This window comes from Agrilus planipennis, unplaced genomic scaffold (assembly GCF_000699045.2).
Source record: "Agrilus planipennis isolate EAB-ADULT unplaced genomic scaffold, Apla_2.0 scaffold10, whole genome shotgun sequence".
Lineage (NCBI taxonomy): Eukaryota > Metazoa > Arthropoda > Insecta > Coleoptera > Buprestidae > Agrilus > Agrilus planipennis.
The window spans coordinates 1,192,067-1,216,093 of record NW_020442465.1 but is presented as its reverse complement, the minus strand read 5'-3'; the positions used below and the strand labels follow the sequence as shown (position 1 = coordinate 1,216,093).

The following is a 24,027-nucleotide window of genomic DNA, read 5'->3' as shown; positions in this document are numbered from 1 at the left end:
AGTATTTTAGTTTTACTTTTATTTATTTTCATACAGTACTGATCTGTCAGTACCGCTTCCATTTTATTTAAAGCTATCTCTAGGTCCTCCTTGCTAGATGCTAATACTGCTAGGTACATCATCTGTAAATCTAAGCATACTAATCTTTTGTCCTTGCAGATCTATCCCTACAGTTGTACTGTCTTTAATGATGTTGATGGCGTCTTCGATGTATAGATTAAAAAGTAGCGGTGACAGTGTGCATCCCTGTCTGACTCCCTTCCTAATATTTACTTCTCTACGTTGCATCCTAGCTCTATAACTGCCTGTTGCTCTTTATACAAACTAAGTATCACTCTTCTCCATATAGGTAATAGTAATTAATAGTGTATAAATTTCAGATTGATAAACGCGAAGTACTAAAGTGTCTTTTCATAATAATTATGAATACTTTACTTAAAATTACATGCTTTTCTTAACAAATAATCTAGGTAAACAAAATACCACACTTTGAGAATAAAAAGATATACATATAAGTCTTTTTAGTTTTTATCAAAAACTTCGCTTTTTAATTAGCAAGCACAATGAGTCATTCTATAGTTCATGTATTTGAAAGTGTGAAGTGCACAGGTAATGAGTAATAATAAGAATTCCACTAATTGTTTATAAAAATCGAATTAACGAGTATCAAAGGAAACTCATACAGCTACTGTGCTAGAAGTATTTTTTTAATTTTACGACGAATTCTAAGAATAATAAAAACAAAAAACCAAAAATTACGACAACATGGAAGTGCCTACATTTTTCGTTAAACCATTAAAACAATTGGAAAAAAACAGCTGCACAATAAATCATTACCATACACCGTGCCCCACGTCCTGGTAGTGCCAGTGACGTGAACTAATTTTATTTTAATACAGCACTGATGCATAAAAAAACATTAGTAAACAATATGTAAACATTTTTCCATTTGACACACACACACGACACATCGCAAAGTAATTGGAGTAAAATTAAAATAATTAATTAAGCGAATCTAATGAAATGATTTTACTTCAAATTATTTTTTTCGATTTTACTTTTTTGAATAGGTAGTTTATTATTACGGTGTCAATAAAAAAATCTCATTAAAACCATAAAAACTCATTTTATGCATATACCTATTATTTTTCATTTCATTATTAGAATTAACTTACTTTGAAAACAAATTATGCTTTTTTTTTATTTAGATGGATATCCTAATCCAGCGCAGATAAACCGTCAAAAATGTAAAAACAATGGGTAGATGACATTAACTTATCAACGTAATCTAACAATAAAACTATTGTACTTTTGTTAGTCAAAGATTATAAATTAATTATCTGTGATTAACTAGTCACTATACAATAATGTTTTACGTACTATACATATCTAATGGTTTTAGCGTAAGTACATAACTGCTTTCAAAACGCCTAGGCGGAATCGAAAATAGCTAATTATTCTTAGTGGCTTCTAAATGGAAAACTAAAGGTATAGCTTCCCCTTCGTCTTAATGAAATAATTAAAGAAATACTGACTTGAAAAACTGAATCTCTTAAATTTAAGTCACCTTTAGACTATGCTTAAACTTGTTACACCCGAGTATTTAGTTTGAGTCGATATTGTTGATCCCAAACACTTAAAGTTACCAGATGTCAAAGTATATCCAGGAATATGTTCGGAAAATTCTGAAGCTTGTCCCGGATCAAGTATTACGAATAGCAATATATGTTCTTGAATATTTTCACGAAGAACACAATAATTTTCTTCAAATTACCGAAATATCATGATAAATCAAAATTCAGTTTTTATTTTATTTAACTTTTAAATTGCTTTTTATTAATGACATTTTTATTAAAATATGAAGTTACCATTTTCCCTTGTAAACTTAAAGATCAAAATTAATTATTAAGTCTCGCTTCTCCAACAAAAAATTATTTGAATGTTTAAATTTTCAGATGTTAACTAAAAAATTAAGTACCTACTGATTTGGAAAAAAAAACTTTTATTTCTATTCTCAGTAAGTTCAACAATTTAAGCATCGTAAAATAAAAATTTGGCAACTAAAATCTAACAGAGGCCGGAAATAACACCTTTCAAAACATTAAACCGCTTTCTACATAAAAAATATACAGGAAGTACACAAAAACAAAAGTACTTTACCTATTAATAAGTACAAGAAATATCCAAAGTGCAAGAGTATCCTGTTCTTCCTTTAGATTCAAACTTTTTTTTATTATTTATAATACTGAAGCACCAATTTCCATAACTAATAAAAATAAAAGATAAGGAACTCACTATTACCGTAATTGTTTATACAATTGTACCATTTTCACTATTTAAACAAAACTTAATAAACACCAACAACAAGTGGAAAAAGAACTTCTTCGGAATTTACATATCGCGTCTGAAGCACATCCGTTTTTTCTTTCCAAGTAGCACAATTAGGAATAGGACAAAAAAAACAACGTCAAAATACAATACTTTTACCGGCTATACATGCGTACTAAGCAAACTCGGCGACTACAACAAATAATATACACAATAAACCACGACGGTGACGGCTGCTTTCTCTCTAATGCCAACGAAATTTATTGTTAAACTCATCTGCGAGCGCGAGTAAAACGCATACTACATGGACCGCGAGACTCCTACCATCTTATCAACGAACGCGTGATGATAGTAGTCGTTAATCTAAATTCATCAAAAATTTATTGATTTCTATCCACTAATAAAACGAAAATATTCGAACAAATATTTTTATTATCAGTATCGCTCGTGTATGGGAACAAAATGTTGGAAAAGAGTGAATATAAAGATGGGACAAGAAAAATTAAGTCACTGATTTTCGGTATTCAGGAAATCGGATAATTCAGGATGGAAGGAACAGTAGAGATATAAAAAAAAAGATAGCGCAGGATTTTCAGGAAATCGGATGGAAGGAGCAGTAGAGATATAAAACAAAAGATAGCGCAGGATTTTCAGGAAATCGGATGGAAGGAGCAGTAAGGAGCAAAAGATAGCGCAGGGTTGAAACTCTTTTACAAAAAAGTCAATCCTATGCTCGCGAACGTTTAGAAATTCGAAAAAGATTGTTAATGGTGTAAATCTGGAGTTGAGAGGAGTAGAGGTAGATCTATATCGGGTTACTGTTCACAAATAGTTAAGGATATGGGATGTTATAGTTTTCTTCCCGTCCAACCAGTCTTTTTAGGACTGACAACCCTATGATGATAATGAAAGTGAATCATATATGCAACTGAATTAGTTGTGTTGTGGATAATCATTTCAGGCAATGGCCGATTTTGGGATTTACATTTGAATCAAGTTCTTTTTACCACACTTTAACAATCACCCTGTTTACATATACACTATATCCGGGTGCGTTTATATTCTGTACGTACAATCCTACATGAAACATTGAAAGAATATGAACATAAAACATAATGATTGTGGATGCAAACAGGTGAGTATAATAAACGGCACGTAGATAGTATAAAAACAAAACAATACAAACTTGAATATTGTTAGAAAATTTTCTTTAAAAACAATTATTACTGAATTTGAATGCTGTAAAAGAACAATAGGTACAATTTCTACACATAACTGGTTAATATAAGCTACTTCGTTCGTGTTGCCTTTTCCTACTACGAATCTCGAATTAGAGAAAATTTGCAGTTAAAGGAATGGAGAAGTTTGAGTTAAGAGTTTGAAAATAATCAAATCAACAAATACATGTTAAAGGAACAATTATTCGAGTTGGAAAAGATTTAGAGGGTTAAAGTGCGACTGTATCTGTAGTCCTAGTCTATGAAAGTGATATTATTGTAATTCTATGTTATTACTTTACTTTCTATTATGTCGATAAATTACGGTATCAAAACTGTTCCTAATGATTCATTCGAAATTTTGTCGAACACCACACGTGTCCAGAAAACTATAATTACTAATTATGCCCATTGTTTGTTAACAAATATCGAACTATATACCAGGAAGTTTTTATCTTGTCGCCATGTTTATTGTCTTCTTTAATTACCAAAGTACTTATTAAGACACTATAATCCCGTTATGTACATCACAAAAAATTAAGAGATATAAAGTTTTGTTTGCTTCCTCAAAAAAAGCGATTTAGGTGCAGTATCTAAATTTCAATATATTAAAGTTAAAATTAAACAAAAAAAAATGAAAAAAGTATCAAGAAATAAACGAATCTCTATGCACCTAAATAGGTACTACTAATTTGAAATGTAACCGAGGTATTTTTTAATTTAAAAAATTTAAAAAGCATTTCGTTACATTGTTTTTATATAGCCTTATAAATAAACATGGGTAATAAACATTAGGTAACAAGGAAACTCGTGTAGGTACTTTCTTACATGAATTCCTATAAAATTTTTATTGTAGTTTTTGCTCTAATAAATAGTCTTCCAGTATTTTGTGTATCAAGCATTCTTTTGTGTCCCACCCCTTCTACACAAATGTAAAGTGTGATTAAAATCGTTTTAAACTTTTAAAGCATACTACAATGCAAACAAAGAGAAGACAGACTGGCTATGGTACACACGATGCTAAGAAATAAGAAGTTATTTTATCACTTCCAACAAAGCGTTCTTTGTCATTGTCATTACAAAATAATGATAGTATTCACGTATGTACACATATAGGCACATATTTAATAAGTACAATAAATAAACAAACTAAATGAAGTGTTTTAATCCACTGATTAAATTTTTGTCAAAAGTCCCCAAAAAAACGTTTAAATACTAATACACAACTTCCTGTCTCAAAGACCATGTTAGTGACGAAGTCCTATCGTACAATATGAATATTGTTATTGTAGACAAAGCTGGCATGTTTTACTAACATGCTGCTTTAAGCAGATAGTGACTTCCATTACATCTGAAGTACTTTTTATTATCAAAATACAGTCCGCATTTGTTAATTTCCCTTAAACATTAAACAAACGTCAGGTTTGTATTAACAACTAATAACTACTCAATAGAACCACTCAACTTTTTTTTACGAATTATCTCGTCAACAAATTGTTTTTTTACTTTTCTCTTTACAGTAACGTGTCTGTTATATTTGAAGATAGGTACAACTGCATACTAAGTAGTACTATTTTCATCTTTTCTTTTGTTATAATTATCGGCCCAGCTTAATTAAGATATCATCATTAGTACTCGGTAATGCCTTCAAAATGGTACCTGTTTTATTTCCGTGTTTATAAACTTTTTAAATTTTGATAAACGATAATAGCAATAAGTGTTTTAATGCCTTCGGCTGTAGAGTTACTTATTTAAACATTAAAATTAGCGCCATCTAACGAATTTAAGACCACAACACTTTGATTAAGTTTTGTAAAACTTCAATAGATGGCATAAACTAACGTCACATACTAGGGAAGTTACCATTAAAGGATCAAATGTTACACGAAACTATTCCTTGTAAACAATTAACTTGATTTCCTTATTATATTAATTTTAAACTTGGAAAAATGGACAAATAATATAAAAACTATTAATAAAATCATAATCATGTACGCGCATTCCCTTACAAATTGGGAAGAAAAAGAAATGAGATCCTTTAAAATCAATTAAGATTCAGATAGGATCTATTACAAAATTTCAAGTTATGATTCATAAAATAAGTATCTACCTATATAACCCTATTACACAGATATATCTGTTAATATTTAGATACAAAAACCTATTCTGTTCAAATAGGTAGGTAGGTATGTCTACTCATGCAGACAGCCACACTAGAAATTATTTTAAGTTAGGAAAATGCACATTCGTTTTCTAAAAGAAAATAAAAGTATATAAAAAATACAAAACAGTCACAGACATTTTCATTACTGTTCAAGTAAGAACAATACAGATCAGGTATAAAAGAGGCTGTTGTTATCATACTCCCTTTTATATATGCAAAATACTCAATTTCTAAAAAGTTAAAAAAATAATTTAACCTTCATTCATCCCACGCAAATTATATAATTAGTACGTTATTTATTAAATGGGCAAAACTGCTTATTATGAACAGTTGCATTGAAGATAAACCTATAGCAATTATAGTTAAAAAAAAAATTAATTATTACAAACATTCTTTACACATACTCAAGTCATTAATAGCGAATAGTGACTGAGCTTTATTGAACAATAATAACTCAGTTAACTATATACACATTTGTTACAGGCATACATGAGTGTTACCCCTTGCTGTAGCAAAGTAAAAATACAACTATTTTAGAAACACTTACCATAACAACCTAAATGATGAGAGTTTCTTCTTGCTTAAGCTCCAAAAGCACATAAATCAAAATTAAAACTAACTCGTTTTTAAGACTGTAACTTGTATATTTTTAATAATCCCAAGCTGCCATTTTGAGGATTGTTTTGATCACTTTTGATCACACTCGCACATACATCTTGAAGTTGAAGCTCTCACATCTGCAATTTCAAGGACGTGGCATTTATTAGTGGTAACTAAAGTAACAGGATATAATAAACCAAAATAAATTATTACTATCCTCTCTTACAAAATATTACTATAAAAACATTAAGTGTGCTAAATAAAGTAGTACTTAGAGTGTCTTTAAGTTTTTAGAATGGTACAGTTACTGTATGAAATAATGTAAATCAAATACTGCAAGCTTAGTGCATTCGCTCGTCTAGACACAGTTGAAATGATCATTTAATTTCTTTGACAGGTAGCCGTCAATTACATAACCCCACAACTTTTGTCAATCCTTCCTGCATCATTTTAGTGTAATTAGAGATTAAAAAATATAATAATGTCCAAACGATTAATACCAAAAGCATTTAATTGGAGTGCTTTAGCCGAAAGGGTGCCTCCTCATCAAAAGCAGCAGTTTAATATGTTCAAAGTTCTTTCCGAGGGTTACCTATCGCGGTACGTAACCAATATTTTAAGTATTACATAACAATTTTTTTTGTCAAAAGGTTAATATTCTAAAACGATCTTAGGGTTCTTGCTTACCCAGAGGAGCCACCGAAAATCGACTGGACTAGTTATGAAAAAAACATTCATTTGCCTGGACTAGTTGCAGACTTCCGAAAGCAGTATGAAACATTAAAAGTCCCTTATCCTCCAGATACAGTAACTAGTAAAATTACTGAGCAAGAAAAACAACTTCAAGTTGAAATTCAGAACATTAAGACCGAATCTAATGCACGAATTGCTGAGTAAGTTCTACTGGTTGTGAATAATTCATTTTCAAATTTTTAATGTTTCAGATATAAGAAACAGATTGATCATTTGCTTTCCCTCTTACCATTTGATCAAATGACTATGGAAGATTTCAAAGATGCTTACCCAGATATTGCTATTGATCCTCTTAATAAGCCAACATTCTGGCCGCATAACCCTGAGGAACAACCAGGCTATGTGGATAAAGATGCTCCTCAATCAGGACACTAGATATTCATTTGTAAAACATTTAGCAGTTTTTAAATATTACGTATTAATTGATTAAGATTGAAAGTTATTTAAAGGATGTATTCATTTTTCTGTTTCATGATTGAAAAATAAATTACATATAATCCATAAAACAATTTTATTAAAAATTTGTATTTGTACCTTTTCAGGAATTGCATAATTATTTGATATCATTTATTCGGCCCCAGCCTAATCTAGATTTCCTAATTTCTTCTTTCAACCATGATGGAACATATCCCTCAAAATACCTAGCATTTGGATATGGTAAAGGTGGAGGTGGGGCTTTGAAAGGGTGTACATTTTTTAATTTCCTTTCCAAAAATTCTTTATTAATTTGTTTAGGATCTCTGTATTTGTCCATGTATATGTTAAAAGGTTTTCTTTTGGGAAACCACTCTTGAGGTCTGATATAAGGAGGAGGGAAATCATATTCAAATATTGGCTCTCTCATATCTGTTACAAAAAAAAAAAAATAAGAACAAAAATATTACAATATGTCCAAATTATATTATACACGTACTCAATTTATTGTGAAAAAAGTCTTTTAGACTTTTGTCCCAATCAGACTGGAAAAAAGCTAATCCTGCAGGAGTTATGTCATCTTGCCTTTCTTTATAGAAGTCATAAGTTTTAAAATTTCTTTCTGCTAATGTTAAACTGCAACACAAATCTTAAGTTAATAAACAATGACAAATCTGTTTATATTTACCCTGGCCCATTAATTTTATAAGAGGAAAAATCCAATAGCTTTTCCTGTTTGTACAAAATAAATATGTATCTGTGGAAGCCAGTACCCTTAGGAGGAATAGGTTGTAAATACTCAACAACAGTTTCACCATCTGTTATCTTGTTCCCAGGAATATTCCCTCTGAAAATTTCAGTAAAATATCAAACGCTAAATCGAATTACCCTCACTGTAAAAATTGTTTATTTTCGAAATTTAAGCGTTTTAGAAAACATTATGCAACTATATATCTGTTCAAATTCAAGCAAAAATCATAACATGTCAATTTCATTTATCTTAAAGTATTACCTACTGTGTACCTGTACTAAATGAGTAAGGTATGAACATTTATTTTCAAAATATAAAACGTTTTTCGTGATGATCTTAATTTACCAATTTGTAGCAACTAATCGAAATTTACTCACACAAACCAGTGAATATACTCTGCATTCTGCTCTGTGAAATTACCATCTGGGCATGTTAATAAAACTGACCACAAAGTACCATCATTAGCATCATAATTAACAATTGGCTTCTTTGCAGCTTCAGAAGGTTTAATAACATTTCCTGAATAAACAGGTAACACAGCAGAGTCAAAAGAATATTGAACTTGTAATGGAACTCGAGGAACAAAGTAAGCATCCCCAAATAAATGATCAAATATACTAAAATGTGTAGCAATTTCTTTTAACTGATACTGAGCTGCACCATTAGCACCGACACTCTTAACTTCATCGAGTTTTATCAACCCTTAAATTACCATCTTAGAGAGAACTTTGCTTGAACCAGAATAAAATATCTACTCACAATTTTTTGACTTCGATAATTTTTGAAATTGTGGATCATTTCTTCTAGCTTTGAGAAATGCCATTCTTTTTCTACGTTCTTCTCCGACAGAATAAGACCGATGGGGTAAACCTATGTCTACTTTATAATACAATTTGGGATCTTTGTAATTGATTTCTACAATCAATAATAACGTTGTTACGAGGTAAATACGTATAAATTAAAAAACAAACCGGCTAATCGTTGCTCTAATGTTCTTGCAACACCTGGTGGTTTTCCTCTCATATGATGGCCATGCCTTACAGATACACAAATAGTGCTGCACAATTTCGAATTAAAATTAGCATTTAACAGCTTACAACTATTAGAAATCATTACAATATATTTATTAATTCACAATTCTTTACAACCAACCACATAAATGATCTTAAAAGAGGTTATATTTACTTCATAGACCTATTATCTATGTTCATAGACATAGACATATACTCTAGCAATTACCATAGTCTTAATATGTAGCTACATTACCAAACTTCATATTAAATACAATAAAAATTAATGATACTTTGATTGTTGTAAAGAAAATATTAATGCAGTGATTATATTAAAATTTGGTGTCCTATTATTAGAATAAATCGTAATTAATAATTCTTAATCGTATTAATCATAAGCCGTTACAGGTTACATGGACATCTAGACACACTATAATTTAAACTTCAAACTAATAAACGTTTTAACCTAAAAAATTACAAATATGCATAATTAGTGCTAGAATTTGTGCTTTTTATTTAATTTTGTGTTTGTTTAATTGTTTACTGTTTTTAATGGATGATATTCACGATTCTACCATTTACGATAAATGTAAATATAAAGTAAAATTATGGGAACATCAATTTAAAAAACAACACGGTAGAATTCCATCCAAGGTAAGATAATTTTTTAAAAGTAATAGAAGTAATTGATTTCAATGGAATTTGAACATTAGTTAGATATTAGGGAAGCTGATAAAGACATACGAGAAGCATACAAAACATATTTTCATCTAAAGACTGCTGCTCTCGAAAAAAGTTTACAAGATGTGGATTTATTTTCTGATGAAGATTCATCCTCAATACCTGAAAGTAAAGTTTCTACTAGTGAGCTAGAAGAAAATATTTCCAATTCTACAAATGATAATTCCCAGAATAATAAAGTTTGGGGTAATCATTTACTTAAGAAAGAAAAGGAAGTACAAAAGGAAAAGAATTCTACAAATTTGAAATCTTCATTTACTGAGAAGTTGTTAAAAAATGCAAAACCACTAAGGAGATTTCAACGAAAGTCGTTATCATTTAATAAAAGGAAAAGTGAAAATAATTTAAATGAAGAAAAATCTTTGTCTCAGCCTAATCCAGTTGATTTTCAAAATTGTTTTCAAGGAAGAGACTGCACTCATAATGATAATAATTGTAATAACGATCCTATTCTTTCAAAATGTACAATATTTCAAAAGCCTTTGGAAATTAAATCAACAAATATTATTCAGAGTATACTAAGTAATAATTACAGGCAAAGGGAAACAGTTGATAAAGACTGGTTAAATAGAATAGTGTTACCTGAACTACAAAGTAATAGTGAAAAAGAAAACACTGACTATAATAGTGATGATGTTATTGCAGAGTCAGATGAAGAAGAGGCTTTGCATGTTGTAAAAAAGTCAAAAATTATTACAAATAAACTTTCCAGTTGTAGGAAAGAATCATCAAGTAAAAACATCGAAACAGAAAGAAGTATAGAAGCCACTAATAGTTCACAAAAAAATGTAAATGTATCTGAAAATTTTAATCCCAATGAGTTGACAGTTACAGACAAAAATACAAAATTAAGGCATACATCTCGTAAAATAAAATTAGTTAGTTTTAAAGAAAGTAGTGATGAAGAAGATGATCAATACATCTTTAAATCAGATGATGAATCGTCCCATGAAGAAAAGAAAGAAAAAATAAACAAAAAGAGGCATTGTATCGCTTCAGATAAAAAAGGAGTAAATAAATCAAAAGAGTTTAGCGTGGCTAAAAACGACAATTACGAGTTAGAATATTCAGTACAAACCAGGATAAGTTCAAATCCTAGAATAGAAAATGTAAAAAAAGTAATTTCATCTGCCATAATTGTAAATAAAGATTTAAAAAGAAACAAATTGCCAGTTGAAGGACTGAGCAATTCAAAACAAATAGATTCTGTGAAAGAATCAGTTGCTGAACGTAAACTTTTGAATAAAATAGAGTCTGGAAAGCTGAACGAAAATTATATTTCCTTAAATTTAAAAAAGAAAATATTTGTCCGTGGCAAAAAGAATACAAACTTCAGCAAAATTAAAAAAAAGCAGTGGAAGGACAAGAAAAAAGAACTGTATGGAGTAGTTACTAACAATTGTTCTACTGATCGTCAAATGTGCTTCACTTGCGGCGAATCAGGGCATTGGGCTAGAAAATGTCCGAACAAGAAAGGTGAAGAATTGTTACCTTTGGAAGCTGACACTGAAGAATGCGTGTGTCCTACATTAGAAGAAGCGACCGAAATGGCAAGAACTAGTACATTGATAATTAGAACACCAAATTTTGAAAATTATCGCAGTAACAAAAGTTCAGAATCTAATCAGAACGTCTTAACAGAAGAAGGAATAAACAACGAATGTGATGACGCAGATGATTTTGAAGATAACTTACCCATTGAATTTTTAAAGGAACTGGACAAGTTGGAAGAAGAAGTTCGAAAGGTCGATTTGAAGAAATATATCGACAACACAAAATTTGTGGAATCGTTTTATAAATTGGACGATGGAAAAATTATAGGTATGAATGGAAGAGAAATAATGCAAAAGTATTTTAGGGCAGATTATTTTTATTTTCAGAAACTCCTCAGGAAGTATTCAAAGCGTTGACAAAATTTGGCTTTTCGAAATTTCGCGTTGGCCAAGAAAAGGCAGTAATGAGAATTTTATCAGGTCTTTCGACATTAGTTACTTTAAGTACAGGCGCTGGCAAAAGTTTGTGTTACCAATTACCGGCTTACTTATATTCTAAAAGAGAACCATGCATCACCCTTGTGGTGTCGCCGTTAGTATCTTTAATGGAAGATCAAGTGCAGGGTGTGCCGCACTTTCTGAAGGCCGCTTGTCTTCACACGGGACAAACGAAAACACAGAAAGAGAAAGTACAAGCTGCTATCGACTCTGGGGAGTTAGATGTATTATTAGTTTCACCAGAAGCGATAGTTGCTGGGGAAAAGTCTACCGGTATGTGTAATTTGAAATTTTATCAAAGTATCATCTGCCATTAATTGTTTCTTTAAATTATTTAACTGTAGCATCATTCCTTTTTAAATCAACGCCTTATGTCTCGATAATATATATTATTTTAAATTGCCTATATATCTTTCCAAATACATTTCTGAAACCAGTTGTTTATCCAGGATTAGGTACTCTACTCCGGAAACTTCCACCAATAGCGTTTGCGTGTATAGACGAAGTCCATTGTGTGTCCCAATGGTCACACAACTTTCGCCCTTCTTATCTAATGATATGTCGCGTATTGCGTGAACGCTTCGGTATAAAAACATTGCTTGGTTTAACGGCCACTGCTACCCGAGCCACGTGCGAGAGTATAATCGAACATCTTCGTATACCTGATGGTAAAGACGGTGTCGTGAGTGAGATCCCGTTACCAAAAAATCTTAATTTATCGGTATCTCGTGACGTTAACAGGGATAGCGCCCTCTTACACTTACTGTCTACCGAAAAGTTTGCCGAATGTAAAAGTATTATCGTCTATTGTACGAGAAGAGAAGAATGTGAACGTGTGGCTACACTGGTCAGGACCAGTTTAAGGGAGCCAACAGAAAGTGGGAGGAAACGGAAACGGTACAGCGATTGTGCAGAAGCGTATCACGCAGGATTATCGGCAGCACGAAGGAAATCAATTCAGAAAGCTTTCATGAATGGTGAATTGAGGATTGTTGTCGCTACTGTGGCTTTTGGTAAGCATTTCCGTTCTCTTTATTTCTTGACACTTTTCAATAGAAAATATAGTCCGAAATATTATCAGTTTAACTTTTTGGGAGGAGGCACATAACCCCTACAATCCCCCTCTACTTTTGTTAACCCGTTTGTCTTATATTCTGTTAAATTCAAGACTACTGCACTTTTGGAGTAACGTTTTTCTATTTATTCAAACGTTAAAATATAATGTCTATCGAAAATACTAATACTAATGACAATTTTATTAGGAATGGGTATAAATAAAAGCGATATTAGATCTGTTATTCACTACAACATGCCCAGCAGCATAGAAAGTTATGTTCAAGAAGTAGGACGAGCTGGTAGGGATGGTTTACCATCTTTCTGTCATTTGTTTTTGAACTCGGAGGTAAAGTTACATTAACGTATAATAAATAGATAAATAGTACTACAATATTAATTTTTCAAGAGCAACGACGAGTTCGAATTACGCCGTCACGTTTACGCAAATACCGTCGACCGTCATGCCATACGAAAACTTCTTCAACGAGTTTTCGTCCCCTGTTCGTGTAAAGGTCAATGTACCAAGCATGAAGTGGCATTTTCTATTCAGGAAACGGTAGCGGCTCTCGACGTCCCCGAAGAAAACATAGAAACCCTGTTGTGTTACTTGGAATTACACAAGAAAAAGTTTATCGAAACATTAAGCCACGTTTACATTAATTGTAAACTCGTTTCTTATGGTGGAGTAAATGTCATTGCCCACGCATCCAAAGATTGCATTCCTCTCGCAATGGCTTTGGCTTTACACAAAGATAAAATTAAAGGAAACATTTTCGAATTTCCAGTTGTTGACGTGGCAGCTGCAATCGGTTGGGATAGTGGCATTTGTAAGCATAAACTGAAGAATCTAGAATGGGTAACAGGTTAGTAAAAAAAATCGACTTCAACTTGAGAATTTCTGTTCAAATATTTTAATTTATTTCCTTTATCTTTATTTTTTTATAAACGGCGTCGTTAATTGTTTCAGTCAATAATCAGCCAACAAGATCAAAACTGAATGTCCAATTTACAAATTTGGGTTTTCGTGTTCTTGCTCCTGGAAATTTGTCTGATAACGAGCTCGATGAAGCTCTAGAATATCTTTCCCAAAGAGTTCAAGAACAAGAGAAAACAGCTCTTCTACAAATAAAAAGTGTCCAGAATGCATTGGCTTCGATCGCGGTGCCTTCGGTAAAATCTGCACCTGTTTTGGATCATCCTCTTAAGGATTCAATATGTGATTATTTTAATAAATCTGCGCCGTTAGAAAATTTACCGGAGACAGAACCAGAACCAGTCGACATAGATCGTATAGCTTCGGATGCCAGGGCTTTGATTAATAAATATAGCGACGAAAATTTCACTGGACGGGCAATTGCTAGAATTTTTCACGGAATCCAAAGTCCAAATTATCCTGCATTTCAATGGGGACGTTGCGGATTTTGGAGGACGCATCTCAGAAGCGATTTTAATATTGTTTGCGAGATTGTAACTAAAGAAATTCTTAGAATGAAAGCGGGAACTGATTGTTTTTAATTGAATTGTAATTAATGACCAGGATTTTGTTTATATGGATTTTAATAAAGTTTATATTTCAATTAGTTCTGTTTTGATCTGCGTATATAGTGATAATCAAAGGGTACATTCACTTTTAATTACGATTGATATTTTTGATGATTTGAAGTTTTCCACACATGTAGATACCTTTAGTTAACGAAATGCTCATCTACAAGAACTTGAGATTTTCGCGTAATACATGTGTTCCTATGTTGCACATTTTAGTCACACACGCGTAAATCGTGCAGTTAGTCATCCCGTAATTTCTTTTTAATGTACGTAGACTATCGAGAGCTTTAATTTCATATTAATATAGCACATGTACCTGCGATCTATGCAAACGCTACTTTGCTACTGCTACTACTACTTGCTATTATGTATACATACATGTACGTGGATTCATGAAATTGAGGGAGCAGTGGAGCAGAGCTACAGGGTGGACGTCAAATTCATTATCGTCATAAGGTCGTCAGTCCTAAGACTCTCCTCTACTCCTCCTCAACTCCTGTTTCTGTCTCTGACTAGACCTTCATGCCTGAGAAGGTATTCTACCGACCTATCTGGCCTATTTTTTTATTGACTTCCATACAGTCTTCTGTCCACCTATTCTTTCTAACCTTCTCTATCCACGGTATCCTCATCATTCGCCGATAACACTACATTTCGAACGCTTCTAACCTTTCTTTTTCCGTCGCGCTCACCGCCCATGTTTCGCACCCGTACAGCACCGCGCTCCAAACACATTTTTAACAATCTTGTTCGAATTTTTTCGAACGTTTGCCAGAATAAAAGTGACGCCACGTTGTGCTAAAAATAAGAAAATTATTGATGTATTTTATAGTGTAACTGTTTTTCTAATCAATTATTTACTTTTTAGTTTAGCAAATTTCGATTATTTTCATATTTTATACACGACATGACAAGTGGAATCTTAATTCCTTTGAAGGCCAAGCTTCTATTTTAATATAAAAGAAAAACCTGCTTATTTTCTTTACATTTTCCCCTTGTTGCTTCATCATGAATAGTTTGAATAAACTTATTAAAAAAATAAAAACGTAAAAGAATTTCAACTTTTATATAAGCATGTAAGTTTTAAAACAGTCTAAGTATAAAAAATATGTATAATGATGATAATGTAACAATAAAATGAAAAACAAAAACATATAAAAAATACAAAAAAGAAGTTAACGCCCGTTTTTAAAATATTGTTTCGAAGAATCCCAATTGTCCCATTTTTTTATTTCTTCGTATAACATATCACCAGGACTTCTCGTAGGTGAAAGCTGACAATGACCAACTAACGAGTAATTTTCTGCAATGGCCCCATTGTTTACTCCTAACGCAATAAGCTTTCGAGCTTCAATTATTGCCTTGGATGGGGGCAACTTATTTACAAAAGTGCCAACAAATGCGATGGCAAATGAATCTGTATTATAACGATAAGTATGTGCCCCGACAACATTAAACCCTCTACCTTCATATATTTTACCATCACTACCAACCAAGAAATTGTAGCCTATATCATTCCATTTCCTACCTTCTATGTGAAAATCCTGAATTAAACGTATAACGTACGTGTTTTCTGAAACGCAAAACCCCTCTTCAGTTGCGGTATGACCTAAAAATGAATTTTGTTATTCATTAACTCCTACAATTGCCTGAATTTATTAAGCTATTAAGCTCGATACACCCCTTATCTAAAATATCTTTGAATATAAAATAAATTTATATTCATTAATGCTTTATTTACTTACAAATTATTACATATTTTGCTGGAGCTTCCAATAATGTATGCGGTTCTAGGGGAGGCTGTGCTAACCAACTTCTACGAGAGATTATGTGAACTGTATCGTTATATTTATTTTCTAAAATTAAAAAATGATGCTTTTGTTCTATTCATTTTAATTATAAATTGAAGATGATACCATTCAAGCGAACGTCATTAGCATCAGATTCAGAGTTCTCGCAATTATTTATACTTAATACATTTTTAATTATATTAACAGGAGCATTAAATTGAAAACTGGGTCCAACATGCACCCTTTTGGAATTAGTGATCGCAATGTTTCTGTATTTACCACTATCGCTATAATTTCCCAAAGATGTCATCAACTCCTAAAAATGTGGACCTATAATAGTAGATATCCACTCAAAACTCAATTAGAAAAGTGCCTCCGATACAAAACCGTGCCTTAAAAATTAGTTTCACCCTTAATAATTTTTCTTTGTGTTTTAAGAGTACCCATACAATCAATCCGCATTGCCTTGTTTAAAATAAATAATTAAGTTAGATTAGTTACCCAATAATTATCAGTAAACCGATTGCATTCCTGACCTTTAGACAAGTTGATTAATTAAGAACAAGTGAAAGTTTTTTTATGAGTCACTGGTTCTTTATTCTAATACTAAACATATCAAAATAATCATTTAAAACCAGATAAATAATGTCTGACGGGCTGAATCTATTAATAAATAATAATTGAATTAACGAAGTTTCCAGGTATTAAACTCCATTATTATGAAATAGATAGAAAAATAATATAACAAACTATTAAAAAATCTATCAAATGTAGAAACACTCACGTTACTATTTATCAAGCACAACTCGTCTACAATACTGGAGTCTTCAGTAACTGATGTAGAACAATTAGAACAGGAACATTCAGAACTCTGTTCACTCACAGTTTGAAGCCATTCCACACATTTTTCAATTTGATTCTTTTCTACTTTACACCCTTCAATTGAATTTGTATCGTTGAGAGAAAGAGAGAGCATTTTTTGTTGAATTTGATTATTTTCATTAAGTTCACTGTCGTCCATTATTTTTATTGTGGTGATATCAGATTTGAAATACGAACTGAGAATAGCAAAAAAGTAATGTTTTTATGTACACGTGAAATGAGATAAGATTACGTATTCGTGCTAAACTTACATATTTAAAAGGCGAATAAGTTGTATGAAACGTTTTATATTTTGTATTGCTTGATGATTTTTATGTCACAATTTGCACACATTTAACAATCGCGTATCGCATTCACCGGATGATGATGTTCTTCAATATCTCAATTTATTAGTGCTATGTTACTGTGTGAATAAATAAATAAATACTTACAATTTGTGTTATAAACTGTACTTTTAATTTAAACAATCACATTGATAAGATTAACACCTGCATATTGCACGAATTGCATGTCACGTTTGGAAGAGATTTGGATGCTGGCCGCGTGAGAATACATATATGAATTTGATTGATATGTAAAGTTTTAGCGGCTGGAAGATTTGAATTTGGTTGGTTGGGAATTTATCAAGAATAAACGGAGATAAAGGTATAAATGGCAGCGAATGTATCTACTACAAGGAAAACACAAACTCCACCTACTACACAAAGAGCACATCATCACATATCAAAGCAATATTCTTCGCCATAATTACATAAGTATGCCACATTTCGAAAAATTGCACTGTATCCCAAGTTACTAACAACGATGCGCAAATAAATAATAATTTATCAAATAACCAAATCCAAAAAAGATTAACCACACAACACCACACACACCCATGTACTATGGACAATCTATAAATCAAGCACCACCATCCACCCGGGACAAATAACAGACTTTGGTTTAAAGAAAACATCTTTCAAACCCAGAGAAACACCACCATTTTTTACAGATATAAAAATCAATTGAACAATACATAGCACACCATCAACTATTCAACTATATCTACCTACATGTTTTTTCTTTATTTAATAATCAAAATTAATAAGCAAGTGAAATGTAAATAAAAATCAAGGCACATCACAATATTTAATAAGTTAAGCTTTGCACTGGCACATTGGTTACTAATACTTATATTTTTTACTTACTTTACTTATTCTTGCATCACAGTTCACAATGTATTTGACTGTAAAAAGTACCCACCGTGTGTATGACCACAACTTCTTATGGGGAAAACCCAATAAATTGTACATTCTAGATATGACGTTTTTTAGAGATAATTCCAATAGCTATTGTGTACATGTTTGCTAAATAAATGCTATCGAAATTTTCCAGAATTGTATTTAGTCATTGCTTACGCCTTGATATATAACTAAAAATATAATTGGAAAGAGAGCAGTGCTTACTTATTATCTAACAATATTTTTGATTTTTCCGTTGAGGAAGCTTTTTCAAAACTGAAGTATCAGATATTACTTAATAAATTAAATGCCACACAGCAGATCACAGTTTAAAAATAAAAAATTGTATTTTTTAAAATAATTACCTTTAATGAAACAGGTTTCACAAAAACATAGCTTGAGTGTTTATTCTTTTGATAATGACAACATTATGGTAACACTTACTTAAGTTATTCCAAAATGGAACATAAAAACTACTTTTCTCATTAGAAATTTCTCATTCATTTCATTACAATAATTTGATAATAATTAATGATTTATAAAAAAATATCACTTTGATGGCTTAAAATATACAGTATTTACTTATAAAAAATTTGGCAGAAAATATGGATAAGAGATGTTGTGGATTTCCTTATTTTCATTAATGAAAAAATTCGGGTTCAGAATTTGTTTCCAAGATATATGACTGTATTTAAATAATCATTCATGAAACACAAAATGCTATGGAATTCAAAAATATACACATATTATGTATAGTATATTCAGCAAAGGCAACGAAAGTTATTTACATTTACATTTGCTTATTAAATTTCTGTTTAAAACAATAAAAAAAAAAAAATAAGCAAAATTATAATATATAACGTTTAATATGTCCATGTAATGCAATAAATACGAATAAAAGAAATTTGCAAAAAATAAGGAAGAGTAAATAACTTTCTAGCCATATTCAATAACAGTGCTTAACAACTGACACGTTGCAGAAAAGAAATTAATTGATATAACGGTAGAGACACTAAGCTGTATTTTTATAAGTTCATCATCTTAATCTTTATGTGACAATTGTTTTACAATAGAAAAATACATATCTCATAAATAAAATAATGACAATTACACCGTAACTACTACGGCAAATGATCATTGTTTTATTATTCCAAAAAACGAAATGGAAATTGTTGCCACGACACTTTTTGTTAGCATCAAAAACGTGTACTTACATATTATATACTTTCAATATATAATATACATATGTACGTTTATTATGTCAATTTGTAGGTAAAATTTGGTACATGAGAGTATGCATGTAGGTGCTGTGTGTAAACGAGTGTTTAACGAAACATTTACCATTGCCCTCATTTTTATCATATGATGGATAATAAAAACGTAAAATGGAATGGGAAAAACATTATTTAAAAAAAAACCCTTTCATGTTAAGGAGCACTGAAAACCCAATGAAACCAAGCTGATAAAATAATAATTAACACTGACACAGTCTGTAATGGCTTTTTTGTTTCAATAAAAGAATACGAAATACGGACAACGATCGGTGGACTGATATTAAGCGGACTTGACTGCTCTAATTCATTACACGCTATAGCACGAACAGATAGACGACGACAACGTTTCTCCCTTTCCCTTCTCACCATCTTCTTCGGTTCGAGAATGGTTCGTTACCCGAAAGACACTCGTTGGAATAAAACACCAATACCGAACTCCACCAAGTACATACTCATCATCATCCTGATCATAATTATTATCATTAGAATCGGTGCAGTGTATTTAAAAACGAAAACTTAAAAACGGAATTAATCCATCACAGAATCACTATTTCCTATTCAAAACGAACTCCTTACTTAATTAATTAAATCGCCGCGTGCACCATATTTTCGTTATACCATTTTGACCAGTTGGAGTTTCGAAAAATTCATCGTTTTTTTTATACGGGACAGCGTTAGGAGTCATCTGGTGATAATTCCATTGGTCAACACTTTAACTAGTACGGAAACGAACTGTTGTGAGGATCAATTACTGGTCATATATTGTGGCCAATCATGTGATTTTGTTTGTATGATGAAGATTCGACGTTCTGTAATATTTCAAAAAAACATTACAACACTAAGACCAAAAACGTCTTTATTCAAGTTGTGAAACATTTTTGTTGTCTTATTTAAATAACTCCAATTCTTGTTGCAAATTATTTTAATTGTATACCTGGACTGCTTTATTTACAGATTAATCACATTACCCCATTGGAACTGTTTTCCAACCGAGCGTTTATTTTTTATTCGATATAAATCCTTTTTTGCAAAGTTCACTGCTCAATTTTTAATTTTTTAAGTATTTAGTACCGAAAGCATAACAAATTTTTAACAAATACAGAACTTCCGGATTTTCCCCAACTTTTCTCAAATTTTCAGAAACAAAAACGAAAACAGGGCATTCAATTTTTCACTAAAAAGAGGAAAAAGGAAGGGAATTCTTATGTAACCTTTTTTAAATCAAAAATCTAATTAGTGCTTTTATTGCAATTGATTTAAAATAAATTTATACTTACCACGTTTTGAGTTACTGCTTGTACAGGGTAGGCAGTGGGTGGTGGTAACAGAACTGGAGTTTCGGTATTGATCATTTGGTATGTGGAAGTGGCAGCCACCGGGTCGATATCGATATTATTCACATGGTCAACGTCGTTGTCGGTCGTTTTTGCTCGTTTATTGTACATTTGCACGTCGATGTGGTTAGGGGGCGGCCTCTTGGACGCTTGTTTACTTATTTTAATGGCTAACGGATTTAACGAACTATTACTAGTATCAGTCATGTTTTGACAGTCTTGACTCTCGAAGGCAGGAAGGGAACAGGGGGGACTTGGAGTTGAGCAGTATTCCGAACCACCGGGAGATGGCAGATTGGCGATCAGATGGGCCACAGCCATTTCTAATTCGGCTGGATCTTCTACTGCTGGCACACCGACATCTTCTCTGCCTGCCTAAAAATTTAAATAAATCTTTATTTTATATATGTTTAGAGCACGTCTTCGTATGGGTGGTGTTATAGGAAATTGATAAAAATGAGGTGTTTAAAATAGTTAAGGAATGAAGGTATATCTGAAGTAAAGTAGGAGAACAAGGGAACAATAAGTATAAAGAAAGGTGGTATGAAAGGACATGTATTCAGTAATAGAACTACTTAGACTCATGCTATTCTTTTTTCGGAAATGCAAAAGATATGAATAAGTGGAAAGCTCATGTCTAACAACTCTATTGACTGACGACCTTATGGTGAGTATGGTGATATTTTGCTCTTTAGGGGTTTACTTAAACTTACAAAGTTCGTTTCGTTGGACTTTATTATGGCAGAATATTTCCGTTTCATTTCCTTTGTTAATTCTTTGCCTTCTTCTTCGTCCGTTAAAGAATTAACGCAAATGAAGCTTTCGACAACGCCACTACTGTCAATCTCCAAATAGCCATAGGTTTTTAGATAAATAAATTCACCAGTTTTCGAGAGCAGTCTGTAGCATGACATCCCTTTATTTTCACCTTTATCATACACTGAAAAAAAAAAGGAATAACGTCATAGTCTGAGCACAATAAATTGCCGAGATCAAAAGAATTTCAGTATTGAAAAAGTAAGAACTACAATAAGAGTTAAGACAAGGCACTGAATGTTTGAAACATTCTATCTACCAAATAAATGAACATGTAATATATTTCTTTAATCTAATCCAACAGTCACATGATACATTCTTAGTAGATGTTAATCATTTCTGAAATTGCGATATATATCTTTGAACTCACTTTGTCTAAGGGCAATCATGACCCACCGCACATCTTGTCGATGCATGAAATTGAAAGCACATAACCCGGACACTTCTTCACTCATATAACCTGCGACCAGAGATATTCTTTGATCGCACGAAACTATTTTACCATCCAGCAGATGTCTGGTAACGTATTCACTTTTGGATGCTTCTACAAGCCTATCCATGTAGAATTCAGGTCGATACACACGCACAAAAAAGATAAGCAACTGTAAAAAAAATACATATATGTATATAAATATCATTTTATGTCTTTTTATAAGTTATTAATATATCATGACTACATGTATAACAGTCAACGAATATATATATATATTGATAATGATCGATTTCCAAAGTTTAAACTTGTGGAACGTTGTGAACGCAAACATAACTTGGTTTAATAGCACATTACACTCTTTTATCTAGGAAAATCTTTTTGTAATCAAAATGTATAGATAGAAAGAACACAATACAAATGTACTCAAACCGCTATAGAATGAAACACTTTTTCATAACAATTTTATATGATTAAAAATAGCGAGCAGACTCAACTCGGTTTAAATTGAAATAATAAACTGTTTTGTTTTTAAATTTAGACCAGTTCACCTTTTGTTGACTGGTTTTGTGAATGGAGAAATTCCTGATGACTTATCTGACAAACTTTTTACTGTTATTAAACAAATTTTACTTTTGTAGTAAACATTGCAAAATGCAGCCTTGTGTTGAAAATGCTTACAACATAAGTGAGCGTAACATGTGCTCATGTTAATTAAGTGTTGCATTAATTTGGCCCTTTTTGTATTAATCACAAAATATCCTTTCTAAAGTTAAATACAGTTCATTTTGGAATGTCTTTTTGACAACTGAACAAAATATTACGGTAAAGGTATAGATTATCCCCTAGCAAGGGGGATTGAAAGAGGAGGTCTCCCCCACCACTGTACCATAAAAACTTTGCGGCGGTCTCACCCCCATGAAAAGTTATGGGGGCTCAAAGTTTATTATTTTGTTGATTTTCATATGCTTGTGGGTATGTTAATGTAATGTGTATATTANATTGTGTCAATACTTATCATTTTATCGTAATTTAAAAACTTGGAAATTGCACGGTACACTATAGGAACTACGATAAATTTTCCCTAATCGGCGCCATGTTTTTAGGCTCCTCCCATTTGACGGATCCCAATAGTGTATGAACATTGGAAAATTACAGAACTTTGCAACCCCATAACTTTTTATGGGGGTGTGGCCGCCGCGACCTTTTTATGGTGATTTACTCGGTAAGACCTCCTCTTTCAATCCCCCCTGCCTGAAGGGGGAGGGGGGGATAATCTAGACCTTTACCAATATTACCATTTGATCTTTTAATTAAATATTTTACACGTTTAAACAATCACAATAACAACAAATACAAATTGTATGAAAAAAAGAATTTTTGTGCGAAACGAAAACGGTTTAGGTAAAACTTGAAACGCATTATTTTTATGACTTCTACAATATAATATTGGTATTCAAAACGCATAGTGATTCATAAACAGCAAGTTCTATTACGCGAATAGAATTATTTAATAATTTCGTGAAGTTTTTCATTGCCTAAAAATGTTATAATTTTGTCATTAAATTAGATTATTGTTAATTCGATTATAACAGATTTCAATTTCACCTAAATACCCAATTGAAATTTTTTCTCTTACAGCCAGTAACGCTTGCTTAATTTAAAACAAATGTCCACTAGTACTCTGCATTACCGACCGCGGCTAAAATTA

At 31.8% G+C, this 24,027-nt stretch overlaps 6 protein-coding genes across 14 annotated transcripts in view; 3 read left to right on the top strand and 3 right to left on the bottom strand.

Moving 5' to 3' along the window:
• The first annotated feature begins 6,699 nt into the window (after positions 1 to 6,699).
• On the top strand, positions 6,700 to 7,563 carry LOC108732449 (ATP synthase subunit d, mitochondrial). Its single transcript, XM_018463264.2, has 3 exons — positions 6,700 to 6,909; positions 6,984 to 7,202; positions 7,254 to 7,563. The coding sequence occupies exons 1-3, from the start codon at positions 6,791 to 6,793 to the stop codon at positions 7,435 to 7,437; spliced, it is 522 nt and encodes a 173-aa protein (XP_018318766.1). The 5' UTR covers positions 6,700 to 6,790; the 3' UTR covers positions 7,438 to 7,563.
• LOC108732447 (39S ribosomal protein L38, mitochondrial) lies at positions 7,557 to 9,439 on the bottom strand. Its single transcript, XM_018463261.2, has 6 exons — positions 9,199 to 9,439; positions 8,987 to 9,142; positions 8,605 to 8,929; positions 8,165 to 8,323; positions 7,976 to 8,112; positions 7,557 to 7,908 (listed from the first exon to the last, which is right to left on the bottom strand). Exons 1-6 carry the CDS (start codon positions 9,338 to 9,340, stop codon positions 7,616 to 7,618), a joined length of 1,212 nt encoding a protein of 403 aa, XP_018318763.1. The 5' UTR covers positions 9,341 to 9,439; the 3' UTR covers positions 7,557 to 7,615.
• Positions 9,440 to 9,528: 89 nt separating this feature from the next.
• Positions 9,529 to 12,304, top strand: LOC112906616 (general transcriptional corepressor trfA-like). The gene is made up of 3 exons (XM_025981064.1): positions 9,529 to 9,891; positions 9,951 to 11,799; positions 11,859 to 12,304. The coding sequence occupies exons 1-3, from the start codon at positions 9,790 to 9,792 to the stop codon at positions 12,284 to 12,286; spliced, it is 2,379 nt and encodes a 792-aa protein (XP_025836849.1). The 5' UTR covers positions 9,529 to 9,789; the 3' UTR covers positions 12,287 to 12,304.
• LOC108732444 (ATP-dependent DNA helicase Q4) lies at positions 12,295 to 14,605 on the top strand. Its single transcript, XM_025981066.1, has 4 exons — positions 12,295 to 12,982; positions 13,232 to 13,371; positions 13,432 to 13,888; positions 13,993 to 14,605. The coding sequence occupies exons 1-4, from the start codon at positions 12,523 to 12,525 to the stop codon at positions 14,538 to 14,540; spliced, it is 1,605 nt and encodes a 534-aa protein (XP_025836851.1). The 5' UTR covers positions 12,295 to 12,522; the 3' UTR covers positions 14,541 to 14,605.
• A 1,128-nt stretch (positions 14,606 to 15,733) lies between these two features.
• LOC108732438 (peptidoglycan-recognition protein SB2-like) lies at positions 15,734 to 18,760 on the bottom strand. 8 transcript variants are annotated; one of them, XM_018463241.1, is made up of 5 exons: positions 18,430 to 18,506; positions 17,145 to 17,418; positions 16,487 to 16,676; positions 16,316 to 16,426; positions 15,734 to 16,179 (listed from the first exon to the last, which is right to left on the bottom strand). In XM_018463241.1, exons 2-5 carry the CDS (start codon positions 17,379 to 17,381, stop codon positions 15,746 to 15,748), a joined length of 972 nt encoding a protein of 323 aa, XP_018318743.1. In that variant the 5' UTR covers positions 17,382 to 17,418; positions 18,430 to 18,506; the 3' UTR covers positions 15,734 to 15,745. The 8 variants fall into 8 exon arrangements, with proteins under 8 accessions (XP_018318743.1, XP_018318741.1, XP_018318742.1 ...); XM_018463239.2 differs by lacking the exon at positions 18,430 to 18,506 and adding an exon at positions 17,494 to 18,413; XM_018463240.2 differs by lacking the exon at positions 18,430 to 18,506 and adding an exon at positions 17,674 to 18,413 and having other exon boundaries at positions 17,145 to 17,613.
• Positions 18,761 to 19,276: 516 nt separating this feature from the next.
• The window catches only part of LOC108732433 (neuronal PAS domain-containing protein 2), a 45,829-nt gene continuing 41,078 nt past the window's right edge, over positions 19,277 to 24,027 (bottom strand). For both annotated transcript variants that reach the window (XM_025981062.1, XM_018463225.2), the window contains exons 5-8: positions 22,257 to 22,488; positions 21,784 to 22,010; positions 21,014 to 21,445; positions 19,277 to 20,545 (exon numbers count right to left, since the gene is read on the bottom strand). In XM_025981062.1, coding sequence (XP_025836847.1) covers positions 20,492 to 20,545; positions 21,014 to 21,445; positions 21,784 to 22,010; positions 22,257 to 22,488 — 945 coding nt within the window. In that variant the 3' untranslated portion in view covers positions 19,277 to 20,491. The remainder of the gene's footprint in view (positions 20,546 to 21,013; positions 21,446 to 21,783; positions 22,011 to 22,256; positions 22,489 to 24,027) is intronic.

Coding starts and splice junctions, on each gene's coding strand:
- LOC108732449 (XM_018463264.2), top strand. CDS start 6,791: ATGTCCAAACGATTAATACCAAAAGCATTTAATTGGAGTGCTTTAGCC. Junction 6,910..6,983: donor TCCGAGGGTTACCTATCGCG/GTACGTAACCAA, acceptor AAACGATCTTAG/GGTTCTTGCTTACCCAGAGG. Junction 7,203..7,253: donor TCTAATGCACGAATTGCTGA/GTAAGTTCTACT, acceptor TTAATGTTTCAG/ATATAAGAAACAGATTGATC.
- LOC108732447 (XM_018463261.2), bottom strand. CDS start 9,340: ATGATTTCTAATAGTTGTAAGCTGTTAAATGCTAATTTTAATTCGAAA. Junction 9,143..9,198: donor ATTAGAGCAACGATTAGCCG/GTTTGTTTTTTA, acceptor TATTGATTGTAG/AAATCAATTACAAAGATCCC. Junction 7,909..7,975: donor CTTTTTTCACAATAAATTGA/GTACGTGTATAA, acceptor TTTTTGTAACAG/ATATGAGAGAGCCAATATTT.
- LOC112906616 (XM_025981064.1), top strand. CDS start 9,790: ATGGATGATATTCACGATTCTACCATTTACGATAAATGTAAATATAAA. Junction 9,892..9,950: donor ACGGTAGAATTCCATCCAAG/GTAAGATAATTT, acceptor TTTGAACATTAG/TTAGATATTAGGGAAGCTGA. Junction 11,800..11,858: donor GGACGATGGAAAAATTATAG/GTATGAATGGAA, acceptor TTTTATTTTCAG/AAACTCCTCAGGAAGTATTC.
- LOC108732444 (XM_025981066.1), top strand. CDS start 12,523: ATGATATGTCGCGTATTGCGTGAACGCTTCGGTATAAAAACATTGCTT. Junction 12,983..13,231: donor TGTCGCTACTGTGGCTTTTG/GTAAGCATTTCC, acceptor CAATTTTATTAG/GAATGGGTATAAATAAAAGC. Junction 13,372..13,431: donor ATTTGTTTTTGAACTCGGAG/GTAAAGTTACAT, acceptor TAATTTTTCAAG/AGCAACGACGAGTTCGAATT.
- LOC108732438 (XM_018463241.1), bottom strand. CDS start 17,381: ATGGACGACAGTGAACTTAATGAAAATAATCAAATTCAACAAAAAATG. Junction 16,677..17,144: donor TGTGCTTGATAAATAGTAAC/GTGAGTGTTTCT, acceptor CCACATTTTTAG/GAGTTGATGACATCTTTGGG. Junction 16,180..16,315: donor AGCAAAATATGTAATAATTT/GTAAGTAAATAA, acceptor ATTCATTTTTAG/GTCATACCGCAACTGAAGAG.